Raw genomic sequence first — 26,320 nt, 5'->3', positions numbered from 1 at the left:
CTCTGACTACTTATGATCTCTGTCTGTCAAATAAATAAAAATCTTAAAAAAAAACCAAAAAAACCTTAAAAAAAAAAAAGAAAAATTATAAAATGAATGAATTGACACTAAAATACCTTTGCCCCACTCTAGGGATTTTTTTAAACAGCAAAACAAAAACAAAAACAAAAAAAACCCAAACGAATAAACAAACTAAAAGTTTGTTTCTTTTTCCCAGAATAAAATAACTCCAATCTTGGCAAAACAGCAAAAGATATGGGACGAGCTTATTATAATACCAGGTATTTTCCTTGAAATACATTTATGATGTGGGGAGAGATAGAGACATACACTTTGTGAAGTAAATCAAGGCTAATCATGATGGTTTGAAACTTGGTGGTTCACCTTGTCACTCTCTTCACTCTTGTGAGCAGATTCATGCTGTCATCTTAGTATGCACACATCTCATTTTGAGCCCAAAGGAAACTTCTCCTTACCTGTCAGCTCTCTTAAGAGACAGGCGCACTGGTGTTGGCGCCATCTTGGTTACTCCCAGAGAAGGTGTAGGTCTACAGTTTACACCCAGAAACTCTGAGAAAACTTACTATCTGTTGGCCAGCTTCTAGAATTTGAGACAGACAAAGAAAAGGCAAGGCAAGAGGAAAGCAGTAGAGTTAAGAGGTGACTAAAATTATCTGGAGATTTTCTGAAAGATTTAAGGGAAAGACCAAAGTGCCTAGTCACACACAGGCAAGATGAGAGCTAATAACAAAAGAGGGGAGACTCTCCTCAAGAGTCTGAGCCAAGCCCTGGTGAAGCTGTAACAGAATTCTGTCCTCATAAAGCAGCACTCTCGAGGGCCTCCACTCGTCCCACCATGAGGCAGCAGTCAGCAGCTCTGAAGTCCGGAGAGAGAGAGATGGGCAGGAACGGCAGGGGTGACAGAAAGGAGGACCCAGGAAGGACAGAAGTGGGTGCAGCTGTGGGAAAACTAGCCATTTCCACTTCAGTTGTCCTTCTAACATTAAGTCTCCCATTTTTCCAAAGGAAAATTTAGTTTTCCATTTGTGTTACTATGTCTTAAAGTCAATTCACACAAGAAACACATACCAATCTTTCAGAAAATCTCCATATGCCAGACACCAAGGTGTGCCAGACACACAGAACAGAGCAGGTCCCAGCGCCTGCCCTAGGGGGCTGAAACTAATAGGGATCCTATAGGAAGAATCTGTAATTGTACAACTAACTGCCAGTGACAATCAATGTTCTGAAGCAGAAGAGCACAGTGCCGTGAAAGCTACAACGTCCAGGAGGGGCCTCGCCGGGCTGAGGTACAAAGCGGGAAGGAGGCAGGGTCAAGGGGCAGAGAAAGAGGGGATGAATGTCGCAGGGCGCAGGGAGAGGCTGGGGCAGGGGAGGGAGAAGGGGCAAGCCGCAGACGGCCGGGCGGGCCACAAAGGGCTCTAGGCCCCTTCGAGGATTCTGAGCTCTCTCCTGTAAGCGAGGAGAAGCCTCTGGGGAGATCTAAGAATAGAAGGTGATGAAAGCAGACTTCGTTTAAAAACGGACCCTGGTCTTCCGAGTGAACAACAGATAAAAGGACGGGAAAAGATCCAGGAAGACAATCCACTAAGGCCAGAGAGCCTAAGGCAGGCTGCTGCTGGCGGCCACGGAGATGAAGAAGATGAAGACGAAGACACAAGGCAGGAGAGGAAGGATGTCGTGACCATGTGAAGACGGTGGATGAGAGACACGACGCCACACGAGGACGCAGGTTTACGGCCTGCCCAGTCGAATGGATGACGGTGCCACCTGCCGGGAACGGGAACCTGGAAGACCAGGTGAGGCAGACGGGCCTGAGCAGGGCTCTGCGCGCTCACCGGTCCGCACACCTGCTGATCCAGTAGTTCCCTCCGTCTGCCTCTGCGGTTTCTCCAGTCCACGAGGCTTCCAAACACGCCCTGCTCCGACACCGTATGAGAACCCCCAGGTACAAACAAGGGAATTCCAATAAAATAACTGGAAATAACTTTCACTCTTGACATCCATAGTTAAGCGTTATTTATAGGAAAATATACTTGTAAGATAAAGATTAGCACAGTCCATAACTCAGAAGACACGAACTGCCACAGCCCCACTCCTAAGGACACTTGCAGGAAGACACGGTGAATTCTGCAGTATCAACTGTAACACCGGCCACCAGGGCCTGAAATAACTGCTGACTCCCTACTTTTCACAGCATAAAAGCCCTCAGCAACCTTGCAACAGCAGGTCTCTTCTGGAAGTGCTGGCCTCTCGTAGCTGCTGGGACAGTGGACCCTTCTGGTTCCCCTTCAACCTCACTGGCCACTACTTTCTAATCTGTTCATCACCCAGTCTTCACACAGGCGCACCCTAGGGCTCAGGCCCTGGCATTCTTTCACACTCTACCTACACCAGCTCTCCCAATGATCCCACCCGGCCTCTGACCCAGAAAATCACTGCTCCCTCGTGAGCGCAGGGGAGTCATCCCCAACCTCCGCCGAGCGCAAGGCCTCCCACCGGCAGCAGCCGGTCCCGCACTCACTCAGCATCTAACGCATGGTCCGAGCACAACGTAACATAATCAAAACCAAATGTTTTATTTCCTTCAAAATGCACTGCTTTCCAAGGGCGCCCGAGCATCCAACTCCTGATTTCGGCTCAGGTCAGGATCTCAGGGCCATGGGATCCAGCCCCATGCGAGGCTCTGTGCTCAGTGAGGAGTCTGCTTGAGATGCTCTCTCTTCTCCCTCTGCCTCTCCTGATCATGCTCCTCCTCTAAAATAAAGAAATAAATCTTTAATTTTTTTTAAAAAAAAGGCGCCGCTTTCCAGAATTTCCATTCCCAGGAAACAGTGCCACCACATACCCAGCTGCTATGGTCCAAACCAGAAGTCAAACTGTATTCCTCTCTCCCTCCCACTCCAACCCACCAGCAGGTGACTGGTGAAGGTGACTACCTTCAAAATATACTCCGAATCCAACTGCCTCTCCCCACTTTCCACACTGTCACTCTAGACCAAGCTACCAACACCACGCACAGACGGCCACAATGGTCTCCTGCCCGGTCTGCTTCCTCTTGCCCCTTCTACAATTAGCAGCCTCACATCGTCACATAATGGGGACCTTTGGAAGATGATTAAGGTAATCTAGGGAAGGGCTAACGTTAGCCTCGTCCAGGGCAGCGGGTCATCGTGGAGGGAGAAGAGGTAAAGGGAGGTAGAAAGGACAACGGACCTGCCCACAGATTCTGCCGCACCTGCACACATGCCATATTCCAGCTTTCTAAGGGGGCAAAGGGAACCCCTCTTGCTCAGTTCCAGCCAGTGGGGCAAGTCCTCAGTCCTGCCGAACTTGTTCTCCACGGCCGAACCCTCCCATCTGCTTCTGCTTGGCATGTTCCTCTCCCGACGTTTCTGTGATCCCGTCTACCCTTCATTCACACTCAGGTCGGCCGTTCAGAGCCCTTCAAGGATTCCCCATCTACAGAGCCCCGCCCTGCCCAGGCTCCCGACCCACTTCCTGTTCTGTCTGCCTTCACAGCACTCATGACTACCGATATTTATATCAATTTGTTTGTAAGAGTCATGAGGGCAGAGACTTTTGTTTGTCCTACTCATCACTACTGCCCCAATACCTCGTTCAATGCCTGGCACATGGTAGGGATGAAGAAATATTTAAAAGTAATTATTGGATAAATAAAGGAGATAAACACAGGTCACTGTGCACTGGCTTTGGAACCATAACATCTAACCAGTTATGTGGCTGATGACAACTTTCTCATTTCAACTATTCTAGCTCATACCACTCTCCTTTTCCCGAACTATAATAGTTCTTACCATTCAGAAACCATATAATTTCATGTTTAACTGCTGTCTAATTTATTCAATCAAAATATTTACTGTCTACTCTGAGTAAGACATTGTGTGGGACACACAAAAGTTCATGAAAAACTCAGCATGGCTCAATCCTGAAGAACCATGTGCTTACACTGAGGTTAAATAACACAGAAAAACCCCTGGGCCTTCACTGATACAGCCTCACAGTTATGCCTTATCATGAATGACCCGAGAGGTCCTAAACATGTAGTAATATGCAACATTGCTGAGCACGGATCTGAATCCCTCTCCCTGAGAGTCAGGAGCGAATGAGGCCGGGAACTACCACCAGCATCCGTAGTACAGTGCGATTCAATGATTTGCAACTTATTTTCAATACTGTGACTTGTGTAATAAAAGCTTTCATTGTGACAGATGGCTCTGAAAAAAGTCACCTGCTAATGATGCTGATCGAAGTGAAGAGAAAAATCAGGAAGTACACTAAAGCAATGGTTTTGTTGCCAGACATCAGAAATGGGGTTTGGAGCAATATGTGAACATGTGAATTAAAAAATGGCTTCAATCTGTGATACAAATGGTCCCAGCACATACTCTATCTACATGCGAACCAAGTGGCTCCTAAAGCTGCCTTAGTGAGTGTCTAGTCCAGTACGGTCCAACAGAATTTTCTGTAATGATGGATATTCTTATAGCTAAACTATCTAAGTTTATAAAGCTGTTCCAAGATAGCAGCCGCTAGTCACAAACAGCTACGGAACACTTGAAGTGGGGGGTGAGAAACTGATTTTACTTATTTAAATGTAAATAAGCCATGTACACCCATTAGCTACCACACTGGATACTGTAGCTATAGAGAACACAAACCTTTTTCAAGACCTATAGACAACCTAGGTGAAAACTGAAAAAGCATTTCATTTGCCCTGAAAGATATGTATATTGTGTGTGTGTGAGAGACCGCACACAACACAGGCAACCCCACAGCTTTGGTAGTGCACTGCCTCACAAGGTGAGGAGACTGAGACCAGGGCTAACAGCTAGACAGGCTCAACACGAACCAAACTGCCTTGGGGAAAAAAAAAAAAAAAAAAAAAAAAAAGCTTTTGTCAACTAATCCAAGAAGGAGAGGCCAAGATAAAAGCTGGTGATGGCCAAGGGCCAAATGACTCCTCTGTGGTTGAGGCAGATTGTAGGATCAAGCCTGACTTGTTTTACCAACCCTAAGGTATTAGAGGGTAAGGCTGTTGAAATCCTCCTAATATATAATGACAGTGCAGTAAAGACAGAGCAGTTCATTCATACTAAGTTAACAAATTATTACTTTATGGCTCTAGTCCTTTTTCAATCACTACAGGTCTGAAGTGGTCTCTTAGGCTTTTCAGTTATACTCTACTTCATGTGAGCAATGCAGGTGTAATTGTACTTGTGAATTTAAGGATTTAGCAAAGTCAAGGGATTCACAAATACATACAAAAATGAGAGTAATACTAATAAGGCAGAGAGTAATACTAATAAGGTAGAAAATAAGAAGTGTTAAATGACTATCGAAATGCAAGGAAAGAATACGGTCATTCCAGACGGAGGACAGGCAACAATGGCGCCCTCCACATGCCCAGTGACGGACAGGGAGGGTGAGAGCACCCCAACTCGCTAATGGCACTCACTGAGTCTGTATGGTACTCCATGATCTAACAGGTATATAACCTGCTTTCTAAATAATAGCTCAAAAAAAAAAAAAAAAAAAAAGAAAGAAAGAAAGAAAAGAAAAGAAAGAAAAAATATTACGAACTTGATCAAGATTTCTTTCCTGGGCATCAAATATCCATAATGAATTCACCAGTACTTACGGTCCTCTGGACAATACTGAAATAGAAACAAATTCAGATTTTCACTTTCTCTTAAATCATGCTCGGATTATGAGGTAAACACTGATGAGTTACGTGCTGTGAAAAATCCACACGCTTTGGGGTGCCTGGATGGCTCAGTCCATGACATACGACTATTGTTCCTGAGGGTGTGAGTCTGAGCCTAACACTGGGAGTGAAGTTTACTTAAAAAAAAAAGAAGGAAAAAGAAAAATCCCCACGCTTAAAACCAATAACCAGCTTGTTACTCTTCACCTACAGAGCCAGCCTAGTCGTGATCCTACCCAAAAACATCCTCCTGGTAAGAATTTGTTTTAATCTGAAAAACACTCAGGAGAGGTACAGCTCAGGTGCTCTTGGGACTGCTTGGTTCAGGAGGATACCAGTGTTATCAGGGTTAACCCCACACTCACAGCCTCCACTCAGAAACCAGATGATAGGCTTCATTTATAACCAAAATCTAATCTCACTGAGAAGACGTGTGGTCTGTTTAACACTAAGGAGCTCAATGGTTTCCACCCCAGAGCATTACAAAAAAGCACATGACCCAAACCTGATGGCAAGAGAGGTCAGCTGATGTCACAGCAGCACTGCCTAAGGGGTGAAGGCCAGTCCCAGAACCGCTGCTTTTTAGAGCTCAAGCCCTGACCCTGGATAGTCTCGGCTTCAGTAATAACCAGTAGCAAGAGACACCACATAGAACATGCAATGCCACATACAACATGTAACATTTTTCAAATGAAAATAAGTCAGGGGCGCCTTCGGCTCAGGTCACAATCCCAGGGTCCTGGGATCGAGCCCCACATCCAGCTCTCTGCTCAACAGGGAGCCTGCTTTCCCCCTCTCTCTGCCTGCCTCTCTGCCTACTTGTGATCTGTCTGTCAAATAAATAAATAAAACCTTTAAAAAAAAAAGAAAATAAGTCCAATTTCCCATACACAGACAAAAAAAAAAAAAAAGTATCAGAATAAACTACAAGGCGCTTGACCAGAGCACAACAGTGCAAACATATCAGGGGATCAGGTACAGAACAAGTACAGTCAATGAAGGCAAAGCCTTGGATTATTTTTGTGTGTTAAGAGGTCAAGAATAATAACATCAACAGAACGAAAGTGAGGCCTCAAACCCTTTTTCGAAAGAGGTCAAAAAGAAATGCTAAGTAAAGGAATAAATGCATAATAACAGGATTTTAAAAATGGCAATAAAATTCTACTTCATATTTAGTAGTATACAAAATAACAATAAATAATGCTAATAATACAGTAGAAAGTGGATCTGTAAAAACTGGCAAGATAAAAAAGATAAACTTAGATGCCTCCCCTGATACAGATGTTTTCAATGAGCAAGAAACTTTTTAGGAGTGCAATAATCTTTTTTATTTTAAAATTTTTTCTTTTTTTTCCTCAAGAGTACTTTTTAAAAATTTTTAATTCCCACTTTTATCACATGCAATAGAAACATTTTTAGAAATAGTTCAATATTTTTCAAATGACTAGATTATTATTATTTATCCTTTTGTTGTTAAACACCATGAAGCTACAGAGATTCTGTTATATCCTTACTATGCCATAACATGATTTGTGAAATTCTCTTTTTTATTTTTTTAGTTCACATTTAAATTCTAGTTAGCTAGCATGCAGTGTAATATTAGCTTCAGGAGCACAATACAGTGATTCAACACTTCCACACAGCAGTGCTCATATCACAAGTGTCCTTGCTTGGTCCTTATCACTTCTTTAACCCATGCCCTGCCCACCTCCCCTAGGAAGGCAATAATCTTAATGAGAAAGAAAATGTAAAATCCAAGTCACTCTAGATTCAAATGGTGCCTGCAAGGACTGTTAATTCCGAAACTAATCACTGAGGGAAAACACTTTCCATGCCCCTCCACTCTGCATCCCTGGTGTTTGCGGCTGAGACGGCCACAGTTCCTCAGAAAATAAAGATGGGTGCAAATTATATTTTTGGAATTATTTGTGCTAGTTATACTCCCCTTTAATGTAAACAATTTCACAAATGAGACAGTCTTAGGCTTGATACAGAATAACACTTTTGCTTAGTCTTTGACCTTAACTCCCAGAATTCCGACATTTTAGTGACACTGGAAAAGCAAACGGTAAAATTTCCGAGTCAGCATTGGGTGCTGTTCACCGGACAGAAAGCCTTGCACTCTTGTACATGAGCCCGGAGAGGACTTCTCACGCAGCCACGGCTCCGGCCGCCGCACTGCTCCTCCTCTCCCCAACTCCTCTCCCGTTCTTACTCGTCTTCCGAATTGCTGCTAGAATGTTCATCCTTAAATACTGACTGTTTACTGTATCCCACTCAAAAATGGACAGCGGTGAACTTCTGCATGCCAATCAAATGTCTCCTGAGTATCTCGATAAAGAAAGCCTCAACAACTGCACAGCCCAGAGGACAGCCTCCGCGGCCCAAGCAGGTCGGTAGTGGCAAAGCCTGCTCACTGCTCACTGCGCTCTCTTCCCTTTACTCCGCACAACACTTAACTTTTAGCTAGGAAACTGCTACCTGGAATAGAGACTTTCCCAGCCTCCCTTTCGGCCATGTGATTAAATTCTGGCTAACAGAATAGAAGTGAAGCGTCAAAAGAACCTTCTAGAAGTCTTTTCTTTAGAACGGTATGCCCCCTTTCCCCTTTCTCTTCATCCTGCTTCCTGGCATGGAGATGCCGCGCGGAAGTAAGCCAGAAGCTCTCCGAGGTCTGGTGGAGCGCAGCCAGCACACCAGGCCTGGGCTACCTGGCTTGTTTCTTTACCACAGACAAGGAAACTTATTTAAGCACAGTTATTTGGAGTTCTTCTGAGGTTAATTCTAATCACTGCCTCCATCATTTTACCATTACTGTGCGCCAGGCACTAAAGTCCTAAAGCATTTAAAAGATGTGAATAAACATTATTCCCAGGGTCAGGACACCTAAAACCGTATTAGGACAATGGTCTTCACACACATTAAACAACTAGGGCAATGTTAAAGGATTAACAATATTAATTGCTGACTGAACAGAGAAGTCTAGAAAGGCAGGGGCTATTAAAAGATTATCGAGGTTCCCCCCAGGAGAACTAGAATTTGGGGAACAGAGATTCAGATGAACAGGCTCAAGAAGAGGCTGAGCCCCGAGGAAGGCCGAGCCCCGAGGAAGGCCGAGCCCCGAGGAAGGCCGAGCCCCGAGGAAGGCTCGCTGACCGAAACGCACATGAGTGCTTGGGGTTAGTGAAGACGTAAGCTTGAATGAAGCACAACAAGTAAGACTGTGTGACACGCTTTGTGTGTCAGCCTGACTGGATCCGGGGATGCCCAGAGTAAACACTATTTCGGAGTGTTTCTGCGTCAGATGAGCGTTCACACCAGCGGACTCAGCAGAGCAGACTGCCTTCCCTCCAGTCCATGGAGAGCTTGAGAGAACAAAACACAGAGGAAGGAGGAATGCGCCCCCTTCTCTGGCCTCACTGATTGGGCTGGGACATGCCATCTTATCTCAGGCCCTCAGACTTGAGCCTTTCCAGCCTCCCACTTCCCCCTCAAACCACCAGAGGCTCCAGCCTTAATCATAAACCACTCTCAGCTTCCTCAAAGTCCTCCTGTCTTCCACCCCTTCGTGAGCTTGGCATCAAAAGCATCAAACTGAGCTGATGATCCTGACTCCAAAAAGTGGGCTGAAGGTTAAAAATCCCGGAATGGCAGAGTCTGAAAGAACCTTCAGAAACTCAATATCCTCAAGTTCACAAATGGAGGAACTGGAACCAGGAGAAACTAAGTTCAATGGCACAGTGTTGTTCATGGAGGAGGCAGGACCAGAATCCTGGGGTCCAACTTCTAGTTCAGCCTCCCCTATTTGAACAAATTAAATGACCATGCTTATGTTTCTAATCGAAATAACCTTGAATAAGATGCCCTAAAAATAAAGTTCCTACATAAATTTGGGGGGGTCCTGCCAACTAAGAAAGATTCTTAGGAAACACACACACAAACACATACATACACACATTTCTATTACAGGGTTTTCTCTGGCTACAAGGTTATCGCTATTAAAAACCCAGAGGGATATGCTAAACTACACTACAGTGTCACAACGTGTCAGGTCAAAGTCATTCCCTCCAAGGGCCTATTTAAACAAACAAAACACAACGAAAAACCCCTTTCCACCACTTAAATGTAATGTTATGTGGACCCAAAGTCCACCAGTTCTAAAGTTTTAAATAGGATCTTTCAATCCAAACACTTAACACTGCCAAAAAAAGGGTCAAGTAAACATATTGTCCATAAACAATGACTAAGCAAAAAATTTATTTAAAGAGATTATCTACAATACTTAAGCCAAAGATGAAAACAATTCAAAGGAGTGTGAAACATAAACAATTTACACAAGATTTAGAAAAAAATAGTAAGAGGCCCAACCAAATGTTTTCTTATAATTTTCAGAGACGGTTTTTCTGCACTGCCTATGGCTTTGCACGCACCCTGCACCCTCTCTCCCTGTATCCTCAAAGCTCAAGACCAGAGGCTCACAGCGTCATCTGAATTCCTTCTCCCTGTTTCCCTTGAACATCACAGGAAGAAACTTAAAACAAGGGCTACCTATGCACTCTCCGCACTAGCCTGAGAGCTATCCACTCACTCACACATCTGCTAAGTCCCAAGCCAAGCTCTTCTGCTTGCAAGATGGCTAAGTACTGACCCCCATCCTCCGGGAGCTACCCTTGAGCAAAGAGACGGAGACAGACAATGGCCACACACAGTAGGAAGCAGGTAGGGGAGCTCCAGCCCAGCAGGTGGCAGGATCAACTCCCCAGAGCTGGAGCTGGAGGCCGAGAGGGGCCAGGGAACAACACTAAGGGGAGATGCCCAAACTGTGGCATGAAAGGTTCACCAGCCGTTCCCCATGTGAACAAGGGAGAGACGGTCTATGCAAAGTTAACACAAGGGCATCCTGGAGGACCCTCAGGCACTATTCATAACCTGATTTCACAGGTATGAAGATGTATTGCAGGAACGTTTTTTTTTTTTCACCTGCTTTTGTTACTGGACTCGGGGAGGCAATTAGAAAGAAGAATTAAGCACATATCACCTCCCACCAGCTTTACAGACAACCCTTTCCATTGCCAGTGATCAAAGTGTGGTATCAGACCCCTCATTAGTCACTTCAAACCCCTTAACCTTTGTGACCTCTCAATGGGCTCTAACTCCTCCGCCTTCTTACACTCCTCGGGTCCCTGTGTCATGGTTATTCCAGAAGCCGTGATCTGTACGCCAGCTGTGCCAGCATCCGTGTCCCGGCAGGACTTTTTAAGCTGAACAAGGTCCAACTCTGCCACATCTTAGTGAGGTGACCCAGGAAGGTGCCAGATCTTTCTGAGCTTCCGTTTCCACATCATAAATGCCTGCCGAAGACAGCAAACACTACAGCAGAATGCCTGGCCTGTAACAGGTATTCCCGTAACATTGGTTTAGCTCCTTTTCTCCAACACCCGCATCTGCTGTTGCCACAGAGAACTTGACCAGAAGTCAAACAGCACTGGCCCCCATGAACTGCTGAAGGCCAAGTCCAGCACCAAAGCCAAAAGACCCCCCCACTTCTTTCTACCCTGCCTTTCAAGAGATTTCTGTGGATTCAATCACATTACTAAGCCTGCTTATACAAAGCCACAGAACCCAATGACGAGAACTAACAGAAACTGCAAAAAGTTTGCAAGGACAACACGCATTGCCTACACGAGAGATTCCTGAAGGTCATGTGAGATGAGAACAGATAACACGAGGCAGCTGTGAGCTGGTGATTATCCCAAGGAATGCTGTTAAGATTTTCTCTCCTTGAAAAGAGAGAAGCAAAATTCTTCTTGGTTATTTTTAGGGTTGAGATAGTAAATGTTTGGCTTAAAATGTGCCATGAATCAAAGGTAATTTTGCTTTTAGTGAGTATGCCTTGGCCAAAACTATTAATTCTACTGGTACTCATCACCTCTCAGTAGATACGATAAAGCAAGTGTGGTAATTACGGACAGAACTATTCCTCTGATCTCTGAAGTAAGAAGAGACTTCAGGCAAAGGGAAGGGACAGGGACAGGCCTGCTTCTAAGGAAGAGCACAGGGCACACAGAGGCCAGGAGAGGAGTGGGGAGAACACACTATAAGCCTTGAGATGCCGCTCAAGATGTTTCTCAGGACAATAAGCAAAGCCACCAAACTTGAAGACCCAGCGACAGGCAGTGATCCGTGAGGCACTGTTAGTCGCACCTTGGGTCAGAATGGCCCAATGGCGAGACGACAGGAGCGCCTGTGTTGACAATGACGGGGGAAGGAAAGAGAACTGATGGTGGCGCTGGTCTGTCTTTTCTCACTTTTCCCCTCTAACCTTCGGCCTATTTTTCCTTTTATATCTAGTGTTGAGAATAATAAATTTGGCTCAAACCTGAGCCAAGGGCAAGACAGAAATGAAATAAGCTGTCGGGAAATTATTCAACCTAGCCCAGCAGCCATGCTGAATCAATTTTCTAATACTTAACACTTTAGTTAACACTTAAAAACTTTTCATTTTTCATCCAGCAAATACTTGTTGAGTCTTTTCTATGTGCCAGCATTGTTCTGGTTGCTGGGAAACATCAGGGAATAGAGGAGGAAATAGATGCCCCAATATGCTAGAAAATGTAAGCTCCTGCATCCGCGGTGGCAGACAGACAAGCGCTAAGTACAGTAGGTCAACTACACAGCATGTCAGAAGGTGGCTGCCGTAGAAAAAAGGAGAAACAGAGCAAGGTAATGCAGTTGGGAGGCATGGGGTTGGAAGAACTTCCCCCTTTAAAACAGGGGGCAGGGGGCAGGGCAAGCCTTACTGCGAAGATGAACAGGAAAGCTATGCAGGTATTTGGGGGAATGAATTCCATTACAAAGTACTTAAGGTGGGAGAGGTCCAGGCAAGAATGAGGGCATCAGTATGTCTGAAGCGGGACATGACAGGAAGAGGTGGCAGAATGGAACATCAGAGATGGAACCTGGCACCAAGCGACACGGGACCCCACAGCTATCAGACTCTGGCTTGAAGCAGAAAGAGAGAGTGAGCCCCTAAAGGCATCTTCTGTTTTAATTATATTGACACTCACAAGGAGTTGTAAAAATAGTACAGACAGATGCCATGCACCAGACTTCCTCAGCAGATGACATCTTAACAGCAGTGCAGAGCACTGCCCTGGCATAAGGCAGGATGACTTTCTCAGGGAGCTGCTGTGGGCGCGCACAGCGTCTGCCTGGTGCGTCCCGGCCTGCAGCACCCGCACGTATGTCATACGCCACAGCCCTATCACCACAAGGGGCTCCCCACTGCCTGTTTATTCACCCCCACAACCTCTCATCTGCCCCTCACTGTCCTCTCGCCATGCTGAGCAGGTCCCGTAATGGAATCACACCGCATGCAATCTTGGGAGATTCTTTTCTCATCAGGCGTAATGCCCCTGACACTCGTTCAGGTTGCTCTGTTCCCTTTTCAGTGCCAATTAATCCTCTGCTCTGTGCACTTCCCAGCCTAACCACCGATGCCCTGAAGAGCCCTTGAGCTGTTTGCAGTTCAGGGATATGATACATAAAGCCACTAGCCAATAGCCGTCTTGTATCGATTCTCTAACATTTCACAAACTTAATTGTTCAGCCAATAAATACTGGGTCGTCTCTATGCGCCAGCATTGCTCAGTTGCTGGTACTTGTGTACAGGCTTTCCTATGGCCACATTTATCATCCCTCTAGGACAAATGGCTAGGGGTGTGATTTCTAGCTCATACGGTAATGTATGTTTAACTTTTCAAAAGCAGGCTGATTTCCAGAGCATCTGTACCTTTCTGCATTCTCACCAGCAATGCATGCCAGAGTCAGTATTTCCACATCCTTGCCAGCATTTGGGTTACGTTTGTTTGTTTGTTTGTTTTTTTTTATCACAGCCCCCCCTTTTAAAAAAGATTTATTTATTTAAGTCAGAGATAAAAGAGAGCACGAGAGCGCATGCACAAGCGGAGGTAAGGACAGAGGGAGACAGAAGAATCTCAAGCAGATTCCCGACTGAACTCGGAGCCCCACATGGGCCACATGGCTGATCCTGTGACCCTGATATCATGACCTGAGCCTAAATCAGACACTTAACCAACTGAACCACTAAGGCACCCCCCCTTCACAGCCTTTCTATGAGGTTTGTAGTGGTATCTCACTGTGGCTTTAACTTGTATTTCCCTAGTGGCTAATAATGCTGGACATCCTTCACGTGATTATATGTTATCCATGTATCTTTTTGAAAGAAATGTGTATTCAAGTCTTTCGACCGTTTTCTATTGGGATTGTGACCTCGTTGAATTTAGAGAATTCTTTACATATTTTGGATATGTCCTTTGTCAGATAGGAGATTAGAAACAAATTTTCTGCTGGTCAGTGGCTTATCATTTCATTCCTTGAAGAGGGTCTTTTAAAAAGCAAATGTTTTTCATTTTTAGGAAGTCTAATTTATCCATTTGCTTTTTATATGGACTACACTTGTACTGTCATGTCTAAGAATTCTGCCTAAGTCTCTTCAAAATATTTTGCATTTTATATTTATATCTATGACCTATAGTTGGGTTACTTTTTTTTTTTTAAAGATTTTATTTATTTATTTGACAGAGAGAGATTACAAGTAGGCAGAGAGGCAGGCAGAGTGAGAGAGGAGGAATCAGGCTCCCTGCTGAGCAGAAAGCTCGATGCGGGACTCGATCCCAGGACCCTGAGATCATGACCTGAGCCGAAGGCAGCGGCCTAACCCACTGAGCCACCCAGGTGCCCAACTTTTCTTTTCTTTTTTTTTTTTTTAAATCAACTGTGAGGTTTAGTTCAGGATTTATTTTTCAAATACTAATGTCCAATTGTTCCTGAACCATTTGTTCAAAAGTCTGCCCTTCCTTGATCAAATTGCTTCTGCATCTTTGTCAAAAACCAGTTGGAAGTATTTGCATGGGTCTACCTCTGGGTTCTCTACTCTGTCCCCTGAACTATGTGTATGTTTCTCTGCCAAGGAATGCACTTTTCTTGATTGCTATAGCCATCACCCAAATCTTAAATTTGGTGGTGTAATTAGTCATGAAAAAGTTTACACAGGAAAGTGATGCATTCTGATGTACGTTTTAAAAGACTGCTCTAGGGGCACCTGGGTGGCTCAGAGGGTTAAAGCCTCTGCCTTCAGCTCAGGTCATGATCCCAGGTCCTGGGATTGAGCCCTGCATCAGGCTCTCTGCTCAGCAGGGAGCCTGCTTCCTCCTCTTCTCTCTCTCTCTGCCTGCCTCTCCGCCTACTTGTGATATCTCTCTCTGTCAAATAAATAAATAAAATCTTTTTAAAATAAATAAATAAATAAATAAATAAAAGACTACTCTACTGTAGTGAGAATCTGCTGTCCCAGGCAAGGGATTCTAGGTGAGGAGCAATGTTGATCAGATCAAGGAGACAGCAGGAAAGGTGGGAAGAATTAGTCAGAATCTGAGTCTATTATAAAAGTGGAGACCACAGAATGTCCTCCTGGACTCGTGTGGACTGAGAGGTAAGAGAAGGGTCAGATATGATCTCAAGGTTCTTGATCTGAGCCAATGGACAGACCTGTCATCAACTGAAGTGGGTAAGTGTGACAATGTGGACAGTTTTACAAGGGAAGGTCAGCTCAATTTTTAATATATTAGATGTAAGGGGTCTAGCAGACATTCAAGTACAGATGTGAAGCGGACTGTGGATACAACAGTCCCAAGGCTAGAGAAGAAGTCTTTCCGCCCTGGACATACAAATTCAGAAGCTGCCAGCATATTCAAAGTCAGGACATTGAAAGAGATGGCCCAGGCAAAGTACAAAGCACAGGGCCAGAGGGCACTCCCCTGCTGAACCCGAACCCGGGAGGTAGGAGAGAAGGGCACTGGGAGCCACACACAAAAAATGTCTCCAAGAGAGGGGAACACTAGGTCACGGGGTACAGGAAAATCAAACAGAGGAGCCTTGAGAACGGAGCAGTGGCATTACTGCGGACCTTAGCAAGAACGGTCTGGGTGACAGAACAGCAAAGACAGACTGAAGGCAGGAGGCTTAACAACCTTCTCGAGGATTTTACTACATAAGGGAGCAGAAAACCAGCACCAGGAGGGGGGAAGTGAGGAGGGGCTACGTGTGAGTGTGTTTGAGGACAGCACCAGGAACAGCGCGCTTGAACATGGGCAGGAACGCCCCGGTGAGGTGAGGGCTGAGGAGGCGCTTGCTGAGGCAGCAGGACGAAGGGACTCTGGGTGAGAAGAAGGAAGGGGGATCACTGGCTTGTGGCAGAATGTACTGGAAACCCCTGCCTTTGACTCTCCACTTCCTTCTCCTTAATTCCGGGGAGCCAGGCTTGGTGTCATTCTTCCAGTACGGCTATGCCGTACTCTGAACTCTCCTATAAAGTCTCTCCCGTCTCTAAGTGTTACGTCTCTGGGACGGACTTCCATGCAAACGTCTACAGACTAAGAAAGGATCATGTCATAATAAAACTAGAAGGTAACATTTGTGTGGAAAGGGGAAAAAAAAAAAAAAAAGGACATAAGACAGTATAGAGAATGTGTCTGTGTCCCTCCATCAGGGAGACACATGAACTGAGCACTTACTACATGCCAGGATACAGAGCAGTGAGTAGGACGGACTGGGGCCCCACTGCCTGGTAGCAAGGCCGCAAGCAGGCGAATAGGAAAAACAGCAGGTACTGAATGACGTATTAACAGAGAAGCAAAGCAGGACGATGGGACAGAAGATCCCAGGCCTAGGAAAAGATCCCGAGCTGGGAGCTCAAGAGGGCAGTGATCAGGGAACACACACCATGCAAAGCGGGAACCAGTACAAAGGTTTATGGCAGAAACAAGCCGGACGTGTCTGAGAAACAGAGAGGGCCTGAGCGAGGGGTGGAGGACAGGGCGATAGTATTACTGCCTGCAGCGGGGGCCAGATCATGCAGATCTTATTAAACCAGGACACAGAGATGGGATTTCATTATAAACGCAACAGAAAGTCATTGAAAAGAATTAAGCAGGGAAATGGCAATCTGTTTCCACAAAATGAAGTTCTTTGATTTTCTTCAAGAAGTTCCATTCTCTAATAGAGTAACAACATACGTTCCTCAAACTGAAAACTCAAAGCAGCCACCAATTTGGCGGAACCCGTGAAATCCTGGAGACTGGGTGAGGTCCCGCTCTGAGTCCACAGGACAGAGCACCGCAAGGGCATGGCAGACACACTCACAGAGCAGCGAGAAGACAGAAGGGAAGCAGCGAGAAAGGGGGGAGACCTCCCGGGGGGCTCCTGAGGCTGCAACGTTCAGCGGAATGGTGACACAGGCAGACAAGGCAAGGCAGGGTGTCACACACAGCACCGGGGCTGAGGACCCACAGTCGGTGAGGGGGTGGAAGGGGCCGGCGGGGATTAGCTGAACCCATGCGGGGATTTTATCGGAGCAGAAACCTCCTCAGATTTCCATTCAGAACAAGCCCTCCCAGAGCACGCACGTAAGAAGCCTGTCCAGAACAGCAATTAACTCTTCACACATACCTAACATTTACATACACAATCTCCTCCTTAAACAACAGGACACTGATTCTTAAGACCACCTACGTGTCACTTGTGTTAGGAACAGGGTCCTTGAAGACTCCACCAAGACACTCTGCGTGAAAACCCTCCTGTGAGAAACTGGAACAGCTGGTCATATCCTTCCCCTTCTGCAACGCAACACAGTAAAATAACAACAGACAGAAGGGCAGGCACATTTTTGCTCGTTGACCTTCTCAGGGTTTTCTTTTTGTTCAAATATTTCCATTCTCAACTTCCCTTTGCTTTCTCCCTGGTTCCGGCAGTGACCCCGGGACATGGGGTGGAAAACTCAACACAAGTACCGTCAACTGCGTACCACACGGGTGGCTCCTGTCTTCTAAAGCTCTCCGAGTCCTCGCGGGTCTCACGCCCTGGCCACAGTGTCCGCTCCACAACGTGGGCTGGGAGTCCTGCAACATGGACTTAAATCCTGGCTTTGTCCTCACTGGCCGTGTGACTAGAGCAAGTCCCTGACCTTCCCAGTCACATTTCTCTTACGTTTAAGAGGAGAATACCAACTCCAACCTAGGAGGATCATTTCAGGGATTAAAAGAGGGCTTTGTGCACAAAAAAGCACTCAGCATACTATCTGGCACATTTTCAACGCCAATCAGTATTCAGTGAGTGTCCCCTGCTATCACTTTTACCACTAGTCCACTGGGGATCTCCACCAAGGGAGGGGTACACATGACATTTAGTTAACACTTTCTGAAGACAGAAGAAGGGAAAGCAGGCTGGGTGTCCTGTGTGTCCAGGGGAATTTTCCACACAGCTGTGCAAAACTCACTGAACAGCCTGCCCGTGATAACCAGCGGCAGGGACTACAAGAAACAGGTGGAAATGGACACTCTAGACATCTGCTGCCAAGGAGCAACAGGTTGCCACCCCTAGAAAGCCAGCACAGAAGGCCCTTGACCGTGCCTGGGGCCATGAATGCCCCCCACCGCCGGCTCTCCCACAGCCACCCAGCATCCCGCCCCTCCCCAGCAGCAGAGCTGGCTCAGGGCCGGGCCATCCTTCTGGACACGGAGACCTCATGGGCCTGACTAGAGACACAACTCGGCACGCGAGGACGTGACATCTCGCTGTCATTCCCAAGCCGTCAGCTCCCCCTGACCGGAGATCACTTTCCAACAGGCTGCTCGTACCACATTCTACTCACCCAGAGTGAACTGAGTCCCACATCTTCAACTCACTCTCCTGGTCTGGTCTAAGACACAAGCAGCCAGTTAATAAATATGTGCACATAAATAGCAGTTCCCAGGAAACCCAGGTTCAAAGCTAGCAGGAAAGAGCAGCACACTTCAGCAAGACACAGAGAAGAGCCCTGAGCCACTGCTACGTCCAACCTCATCGTTCTGCTGCTACCTCCGGCCACTTTTCCTGAGTGCTCCAAACTGGACCAGCCCTGGAAGTTTTAGGATAAAAAAACGTGTTACTTGCCACAGCTGCATTTTTAAGAAAATGTATGTGCTAAAGGAGAAAAAAATGTTTCATATGTTGCCCTGCTGAGAAAAATACACATCCAATTAATTCCAGAGAGAAGGAGGGTAATCAATTCTCTCAGCTACTAAAGAAAACAAAGGTCTGGGAGAGCAAAGTCTCACTAGTGTGTAAGCCGGGGCTGTGGCCACTCCTGTGATCACCATGGGCACTCTGGGAATATGGGACAAAATGCAAAATGCGTGTAACTTCCCACCCAGCAATCTAGTTTACAAAGACTCACCTAGGGAGACATCACTGGTGGCAAACAGCACGATGAAATGTGCAAAAAAAAGGTTTGGTTACATAAATTATGACACATCTACCCAATAAGAAAGTGGCCAGAAGAATACAATTTACTGACACAGAATGGTGTCCTCCACGTAGAGGGGGACAAGATAGATTACCAAATAGCATGCAGAGTATTTCATCATTTACGTACAGCAAATCCCTGTACAAGGGTGGATGTGTGTAAAGCTCCTGGAAAGGTGTTCATCGAGACCTTGACGGCGGTCACCTTGGGCAGGAACTCGGCGAGTTTGCCCTTGTTCTTTCCCACACGGTCCAGTTCCTCAGAGTAACATGTATTCCTTCCCCCACAGCAATAAAGTTGTATTTTTAGGGCACCTGGGTGGCTCAGTCAGTTAAGTGTCTGCCTTCAGCTCAGGTCATGATCTCAGGGGTCCTGGAATTGAGCCCCACATTGGGCTGCGTCAGACCCTCTGCTCATTGGCGGAGTCTGCTTCTCCCCTTGTCTCTACCTCTGCTCATGCTCTTTCTCTAAAATAAATAAAAATGTTTTTAGAAAAAATTAAAGTTGTATTTTTAAAGATGCCAGAAAAGAGAGGATACCCATAATGCACAGCACATATTTCTCAAAAATTATATTTCAAGTGAATATTTGTATTTTGAACCATTTTTGCTTTTAACATTATAATTTGATATGTGTTCCTACTAAATAAATTTCGAACCTTCCATACAACAAAATTTTAACTTACTTGGGAAGAAAACTTTATCGTAATCAAAATATTTATATATTTTCCAAGTGCTTATACACATACTAATGTTCACCAACTTGATACAAGGGACAGAATAATTCCCATTTAAGAATAAAGAAAATGATCTACAGATTCTACCTGACTCACCTCAAAACGGGTCTAAGATGAGACATAGTTTTCTTAACCCCCATCCAACATTTAGAATGTCTAGCAGGAACTGGCTTGTTCAAACTTCATTATATCCAAAAGGCACCCACTGCAAGGCACCTGGGTGGTTCAATGGGTTAAGCCTCCGATTCGTGATTTCCACTCAGGTCAAGATCGCAGGGTCAAGGGTGCCTGGGTAGATTGGTGGATTAAGCCTCTGTCTTTGGCTCAGGTCATGATCGTCAGGGTCCTGGGATGAGCCCCGCATCGGGCTCTCTGCTCACAGGGGGCCTGCTTCCCCCCCTCTCTCTCTCTGCCTGCCTCTCTGCCTACTTGTAATCACTGTCAAATAAATAAAAAAAATCTAAAAAAAAAAAAAAAAAATGCAGGGTCATGGGATGGAGTGCCCCCTCCCCTTGTCCTGTCAGGTTCTCACTCCGCAGGAAGTCACCTTGTACCTCTCCCTCTGTTCCTCCCCCAGCACATAGTATCTCTCTCCCTCTCCCCCCCCCTCTCTCAAATAAATAAAATCTTAAAAAAGAAAAATAAAAAGGTACCCATTGCTTGTCTTCTATGGTTCTGGAGGACTTTAAAGACACCTGCATTCAAAGAGCATTATTTACTCCTTGATTTAGCCAAACTGGCCTGCATAATCTCCTCTCCCTTCCTTTGGAATTTCCATCCACCTTAAAGATAAACAAAAGTCAAAAGTTAACAATCTCAAGTGTTGCTTTTTATTGTTCCATTTTTAATGTTTCAAAACAGAGTAGTAGCTTACAAGCACTCTTGAAACCTCCTCTCAAAAGTAGCAGAAAGTTACCAAGGGGAAAAAAAAATGCAGAAATATAAAAGACCCTGCCCACAGGCTCACATTCCCCAAGTAGACTTGTGGCTCTGCCGCCTGTTTACCCAAGACACCTGAGCCACATTTACCCCTATTATATTATATTTTACCCCTATTATATTATATTTTCCACATTTACCCCTATTATATTATATTTTCCTCCTACAGGCTTCATTATTTTCTAAAGTTTTATTTACCAACTATGAATGTGAAATAATAACATTCCTACTTTATAGTCATCAAAGACATATTTGCAACCATAGCTCTTTAGTACTATCAGATTCAGAGTGTTATTAGTTTTCCTTGAAAAAAGCAAAGGCACTTAGGATTTAGCCCTAAATATGTCACCCCCTTATCAAGCTATACTGTCCTTGTGTTTTTCAGAATTAAGGGCTTAAGTTTTGAGAACCCACTTTCTCCCTGGGTCCAGGAGAACTGAGGGCCCCAGGATAGGAACCACTGGTTTCTGAAAAGTAGGCAACCATGTTCAAGGAAAATAACAAAAAATAAATCTCTACATCAAAACTTGCTAGTATGAACACAGTCTCTGAAAGCAAAAACAAACCAGGAACCAACAGCCCTGTGAAGCAGAATGCTGTTAAAGGAAATCCAGGATGACAAAAAAATGTGCTACAGAAACAAGGAGGCACCAACTTTACACAAAGGCATTCTCCTCTAGCACATTTTTTAGGAAGATACCAATTTTATAAATCAAACAGCTATTGACTGGAGCTGAAAGCAAGTTAACATAACTTCATCACTTATAAAATGCTTTCTTCTTGCCTCCCACAACTCTTAAAAACTGAATACACACTGCTGCCTAAATCACAGAAAGGGAAAAGCAAACCATTCTTTTTTCCACCTGGCCCCAAAGGCCTACATTTTCATTTCAAGTAACTGTCCCTCAAAGCTCTATAGTCATTAGTCCTGCTAATAATACCATCAGAGGAGACAAAACCAAGCTTCACGAAAATAAATTTAAAAACTAGAATTGAGGATTGAAAAAAAGAAAATCTACTCTAAAAACTGCAAGCAATAAAATCCTGTAGGTCAACATAGATAGTAACTAAACACCTGCTGGTCCTCAGCGTGCCATTAACCACGAGCCAGCCGGCCCTCTCAGGTATCTCCCGTCCTCTTCAACAACAAACCAGTTTTTTAAGGCTATTATTTCAAGAGATAGAGCTCATTGCACAACTTAGAAACTTCACCTGTGCTCTTGAATGGAAGCATATAATTTTTATAATCCTTTCTCATTTCAACATTGCCTGCCAGATTTACACCTTTACCTAAAATCTCCCATTAACACTCAGCTACATAAGATACTACAGAAAACGAGCCACCAGCCCACCCTGCACCAAACTAGAGCAGGGGTTTTCATGTATCCACGTGTCTGGTATTGTGTCATGTGTTTAACCAGCATTGTTTTAATTCTTGTAATAAACCCTGTGACGTAGACACTACTACCATCCTCCACTTTATGTTAAAATAAGGCATCAGAGACACGGAGAGTGTAGGTAGCGGAGGAGTACCCCCTTCCACCCATCACACTATACATTTTCTCAACATGAATGCAGGAAAAAATACTCTGCCATGAAAAGTCTTATTGTCCATACAGGCGGGTGAACTCATAGTAGAGGGAGATCTAGAGCCCATAATGACTGAAAGTTCACTTTAGAGGTAGGAAGTCCCTCACTCCAAAAGAAAAAAGAAAAACCTTTCCTACCTAGGTAAATTAGGGAAAGCAGAACATTCTTTAGTGAACACAGCAAAGTTTCATGAAATCCTGGAGCTTTTAAAATGAAGGAAGAAATCAGCAGGGGAGGAAGGAAGAGACAGATAACCTGGGGCCCTTTCTCTGTTTCAAAAGAAGTTAAGAGATAAAGAGTACTGGCAGAATAAAGTAATGGAAACAGGACAGATCTAGGAAGAATTTTACACCTGGCAGAGTGGCCTGCAGAAGCGGAGAGGATTTGTGTTTAAGATGCAAGAAGCCACAGGCAGGAACCCTAGGATGGGGTCTCATTCCAGAGAGGCCTCCACTCCTGCCAGTGGGTCCAACTGCAAAATGTCAGCCACTTTGCTCCGCTACCTTAATCCAGTCCCCACTCCACGCACCTGCGTTGTCCTTTCCAGCCTGCCACTGTGGGCTTCAGGGCCTCTTTACAGAGCTCAGGCCAGAGGCTTCACACCACCCTCCTGGGTCTGCTCACTACTCAACCAAACTCCGCGGACCCCAGCACAGCACTGTTTCCAGTGCTAGTCCTGCTTCCTCCAACAGAAGCTTCTGGGAACAGAAATGATGCATCTTCCTCTCAGGTTGTAATCTCCTGAGGGAGACGCACTCGAAAGAGTTCAGAAGATACTGAACTTACTGATCAAAAGGAAGGGCACAATGCCCAGACAGCAGTGGCGCCCCAAACTCAAGTCACAGGCAGGCTATAACGGGGAGCATTTTACCAAGTACCAGTTGAGAAAAGGAAACAGGAACCACCGTAAACTTTTTATTTATCTCACTATAAATAGTTTTTAGTTATCTCACTGTGTTGGTTATCAAATATTAGTGAGAAACTCATTTCACTGCATTTTACCTATTACCTAACACATTCTTCTCCAGCTGCTTTCAGAGTACTGAAAACGATTCAACAAAGAACTGGTCCTCCGCTAATTTACCCACCCAACAGCTTGTTCGCACCTTTTACAATTTTACTCAGAAAATTCTGTGCAATTCTCTTTCCTGCTTCATAAAAATGAAATGTAAGTGGCTTAAAGTTTAGTAATCTTCTCTTCCTTGTTATCTCCTTCTGAGAAATTTACCTTTAAAGTTATGCAAAATACATTTTTAGGACAGTGATTCTCCACTAGGAGTGATTTTTGGACACTTGGCAGTATCTGGAGACAATCTGACTGTCACAATCAGGGAGGGAGTGCTGACATCTGGTGGGGGGGAGAGGCCAGGCCAGACGCCCGTACAACACAATGGACACAATAGAGCCCACAAAGGAAGGAAAAAACGTTTTTTTCCAAAAATATCCTATTACTATTTCATAAATGCTGTTCTTTCCTACAGATAGAAACAAAGAAAGCACACGCTAAATCTTAAAATTCTAGAATTACACATACCATGGGAGAGGAAAAAGGAACAGGTGAAAGTAGACCTTTGGCATCAGTTAGCCCTGATGTAAGGGTGCCAGGTTATGAACTCCTGATGCTTTATGGCCTGTGACTAGGTAGAGGGACAGATCAGGTGTGCCTTCCTACTATAAACCACTCCTCAATCGGAACACTATTTTATCTTCTGGCACACCACCAACTGGCAATTTAGGAGTAAAATATCTTATTAATAAACATCACTTTCAGCTTTTTTAAGACACAGCTTTTAAAAAAAGTTCCCAGCAAAAGTCCCTTGAGGTAAATTGTAATTCCGCTGAGACCAGGCTGTGACTTCCATTTCCCCTCCAACTCTGTAAGAAAATTAGCATCACTAAACATTCTCCTTTGTTTGGGGGGAGGAGCAGGGGAGGGGGCGGCGAAGGAGGGTAAGGTTGCGTTCGGATTTACGGTTCAAGCTCGCCCACAGTGATAAAACAAATCCAGAAGTAGCAAAGGAAAACACCGTAGAATTCACTGCAAACATTGTAACCTAAAGCCAAGGACCTCATCAAAGCAATGTTCTCCTTTAAGATAGGCAAAGTTCGTCTACAACTCCCAAAGCCCAAGCTCAAGTCCCACTGGCGGTTCTCACCACCACCCTTCCTTCTGCATCAGAGCCTCACGCAGGCGGGGTTGATTGCCCAGTCCCGAGAGTCCAGCACCGCACCTCGCCTGGATGCGGTTAACAATCCCCACACTCCTTCCCCGAGAACAGGCTGCGCGAGGTGGGTGCGGGCGGGCCTGCGGCTGCCGGGGGCGGCGGGGGCGGACTACCCCCAGACCTCGGGACTCAGGGTCCTCTCCCGTGGGATCTCACAGTTCTCAGGGCGGGTGGTCTCCAACCGGCTTCTACTGGGAATCCGAGTTCGAGGATCCTGGTCTCCGATGGAGCCCCCAGCCCCGGTGTAAACCCATAAAGGGTTATTCCAAATCCTTCCGCAGCAGCGCCCCCTCCCAGGAAGGCAGCTCCGGACGCGAAGGTCCTCCCCACCCCGCTCTAAGCGGTGCTCCCGGCGCGCGGAGGGAGGCAGCTTCCGCCGGGCGCCCGCACCCGCACCCGCCGCTGCTGAGGTGGCTCGCGGGGCAGCGACGCCGGCCGACGCGCGGCGGGACACTCCCGGGGGTGCACGACCCGGTGTGCAGACCCCGCGGCCGCTCCCAGGCGTGCGGAGCGGGTGCCACTCAGTGTCCGGATTCGGGGGGCGCCCCCACGTGTGAGCACAGGTGTGCACCCACAGGTGCCGACGGAAGGAACGCGCTCAGGGGTGCACGCACGGGCGAGCGTGTCCCACACAGCCGCACACCTCGCCCGCGCCACGCCGCGAGCGACACACGGTTCGCCGCGCGGAAACCCCAAACCCAGCCCGCGTCGCGTCTCTCCAACTCACCTCCTCCAAGAACTTGGTCAAATCGTACACCTTGTGGTGCAGAATCAACCAGGTGCTCTTGCTGTGGTTGTGCTTCTGGATCTCTTCCAGGGTGTAGTACTTGACAGTCTGGTCCGACTGCTCGGCCATTTCGGAACGCGGAGAGCCTCGGGCCGTGTAGACACCAGCGGAGCCGGGAGGAGCGGAGCGCGCGTCTCAGCTCGCTGGGCCCGGGACATTCCCGGGCCCCGGCTCGGCGCCCAGAGCAGGGCGGCCCGCGCCGCGGAGGGGGCGGTGGCGCACGGCCTCCGATGAGTGGACAGAACGCGCGTCACTCAAGGGGCCCGCCCTCGGCCGACACCGTCCGCCAACCCGAGTGCGCCCCCGCCCAGCGCGCGGGCGTGCACTGGCTGCGGAAGGTGCCCTTCAGGCCTCGGTAGTTGGAGCGCGCGGAGGGAGTGGCGAGCTGGGGCGGGGCTTCCGTCGCGTCTGCGCAGAAGGCTGAGGGGCAGGGGGGCGGAGGGCACCCGACGTCGGGTATCTGCGTGGGGCGGCGGTCCAAGGGTGGTCGGCGGGGGCCAGCGATCGCACGCCACCCTCGCCTCGGTTTCGCAATCGGGTCAGACTGGCCAACCCTGGATGTCACTGTGTAACCAAGTCGCTCCGCTGCGAGTCTGTTAACTATGAAAATCTGTTCACGTGATGGGAGTCCCGAGCCTCGGGGACTTACAACGCGCAGTGCCATCACTCTGCGTCAGAGGACGTGTGCTGCCCAGCATCGTCACTCGGGAATTGTGCCGGACATTCCCCTCCCCAGGCGTATCCAATTCTCACAGGAAGAAAACCCAGGGAATTATTTGTGCGGTACAAAGAAAAAAGTCCTAGTTACCCCTCAAGCTCTGAAGCGCTTCTCGGCTGTTGACCCAGACTGGGCGAGTACTTGCTTTAGGGTCCCCTCTGTCTCTTCCCAACGGTGTGCTGTTTACATAAATCCCAAAGGATCAACAGCACT

General features: G+C 46.5%; 1 protein-coding gene and 1 long non-coding RNA gene across 3 annotated transcripts in view; both read right to left on the bottom strand.

Moving 5' to 3' along the window:
• Window positions 1-25,595, bottom strand: part of LOC131810899 (cytochrome b5) — a 37,108-nt gene extending 11,513 nt beyond the window's left edge. Inside the window, exon 1 of one of the 2 annotated variants that reach the window (XM_059138878.1) lies at window positions 25,330-25,595. In XM_059138878.1, coding sequence (XP_058994861.1) covers window positions 25,330-25,458 — 129 coding nt within the window. In that variant the 5' untranslated portion in view covers window positions 25,459-25,595. The remainder of the gene's footprint in view (window positions 1-25,329) is intronic. The other variant, XM_059138880.1, reaches the window with a different exon arrangement.
• On the bottom strand, window positions 2,577-6,451 carry LOC131810900 (uncharacterized). Its single transcript, XR_009345769.1, has 2 exons — window positions 3,260-6,451; window positions 2,577-2,778 (listed from the first exon to the last, which is right to left on the bottom strand). It is a non-coding gene; the product is annotated as an uncharacterized LOC131810900 (long non-coding RNA).
• Window positions 25,596-26,320: the final 725 nt, after the last annotated feature.

The sequence above is a fragment of the Mustela lutreola genome, chromosome 11, assembly GCF_030435805.1.
Source record: "Mustela lutreola isolate mMusLut2 chromosome 11, mMusLut2.pri, whole genome shotgun sequence".
Lineage (NCBI taxonomy): Eukaryota > Metazoa > Chordata > Mammalia > Carnivora > Mustelidae > Mustela > Mustela lutreola.
Note: the sequence above shows the minus strand (reverse complement) of the source record. Positions and strands in the feature narration are given on the sequence as shown.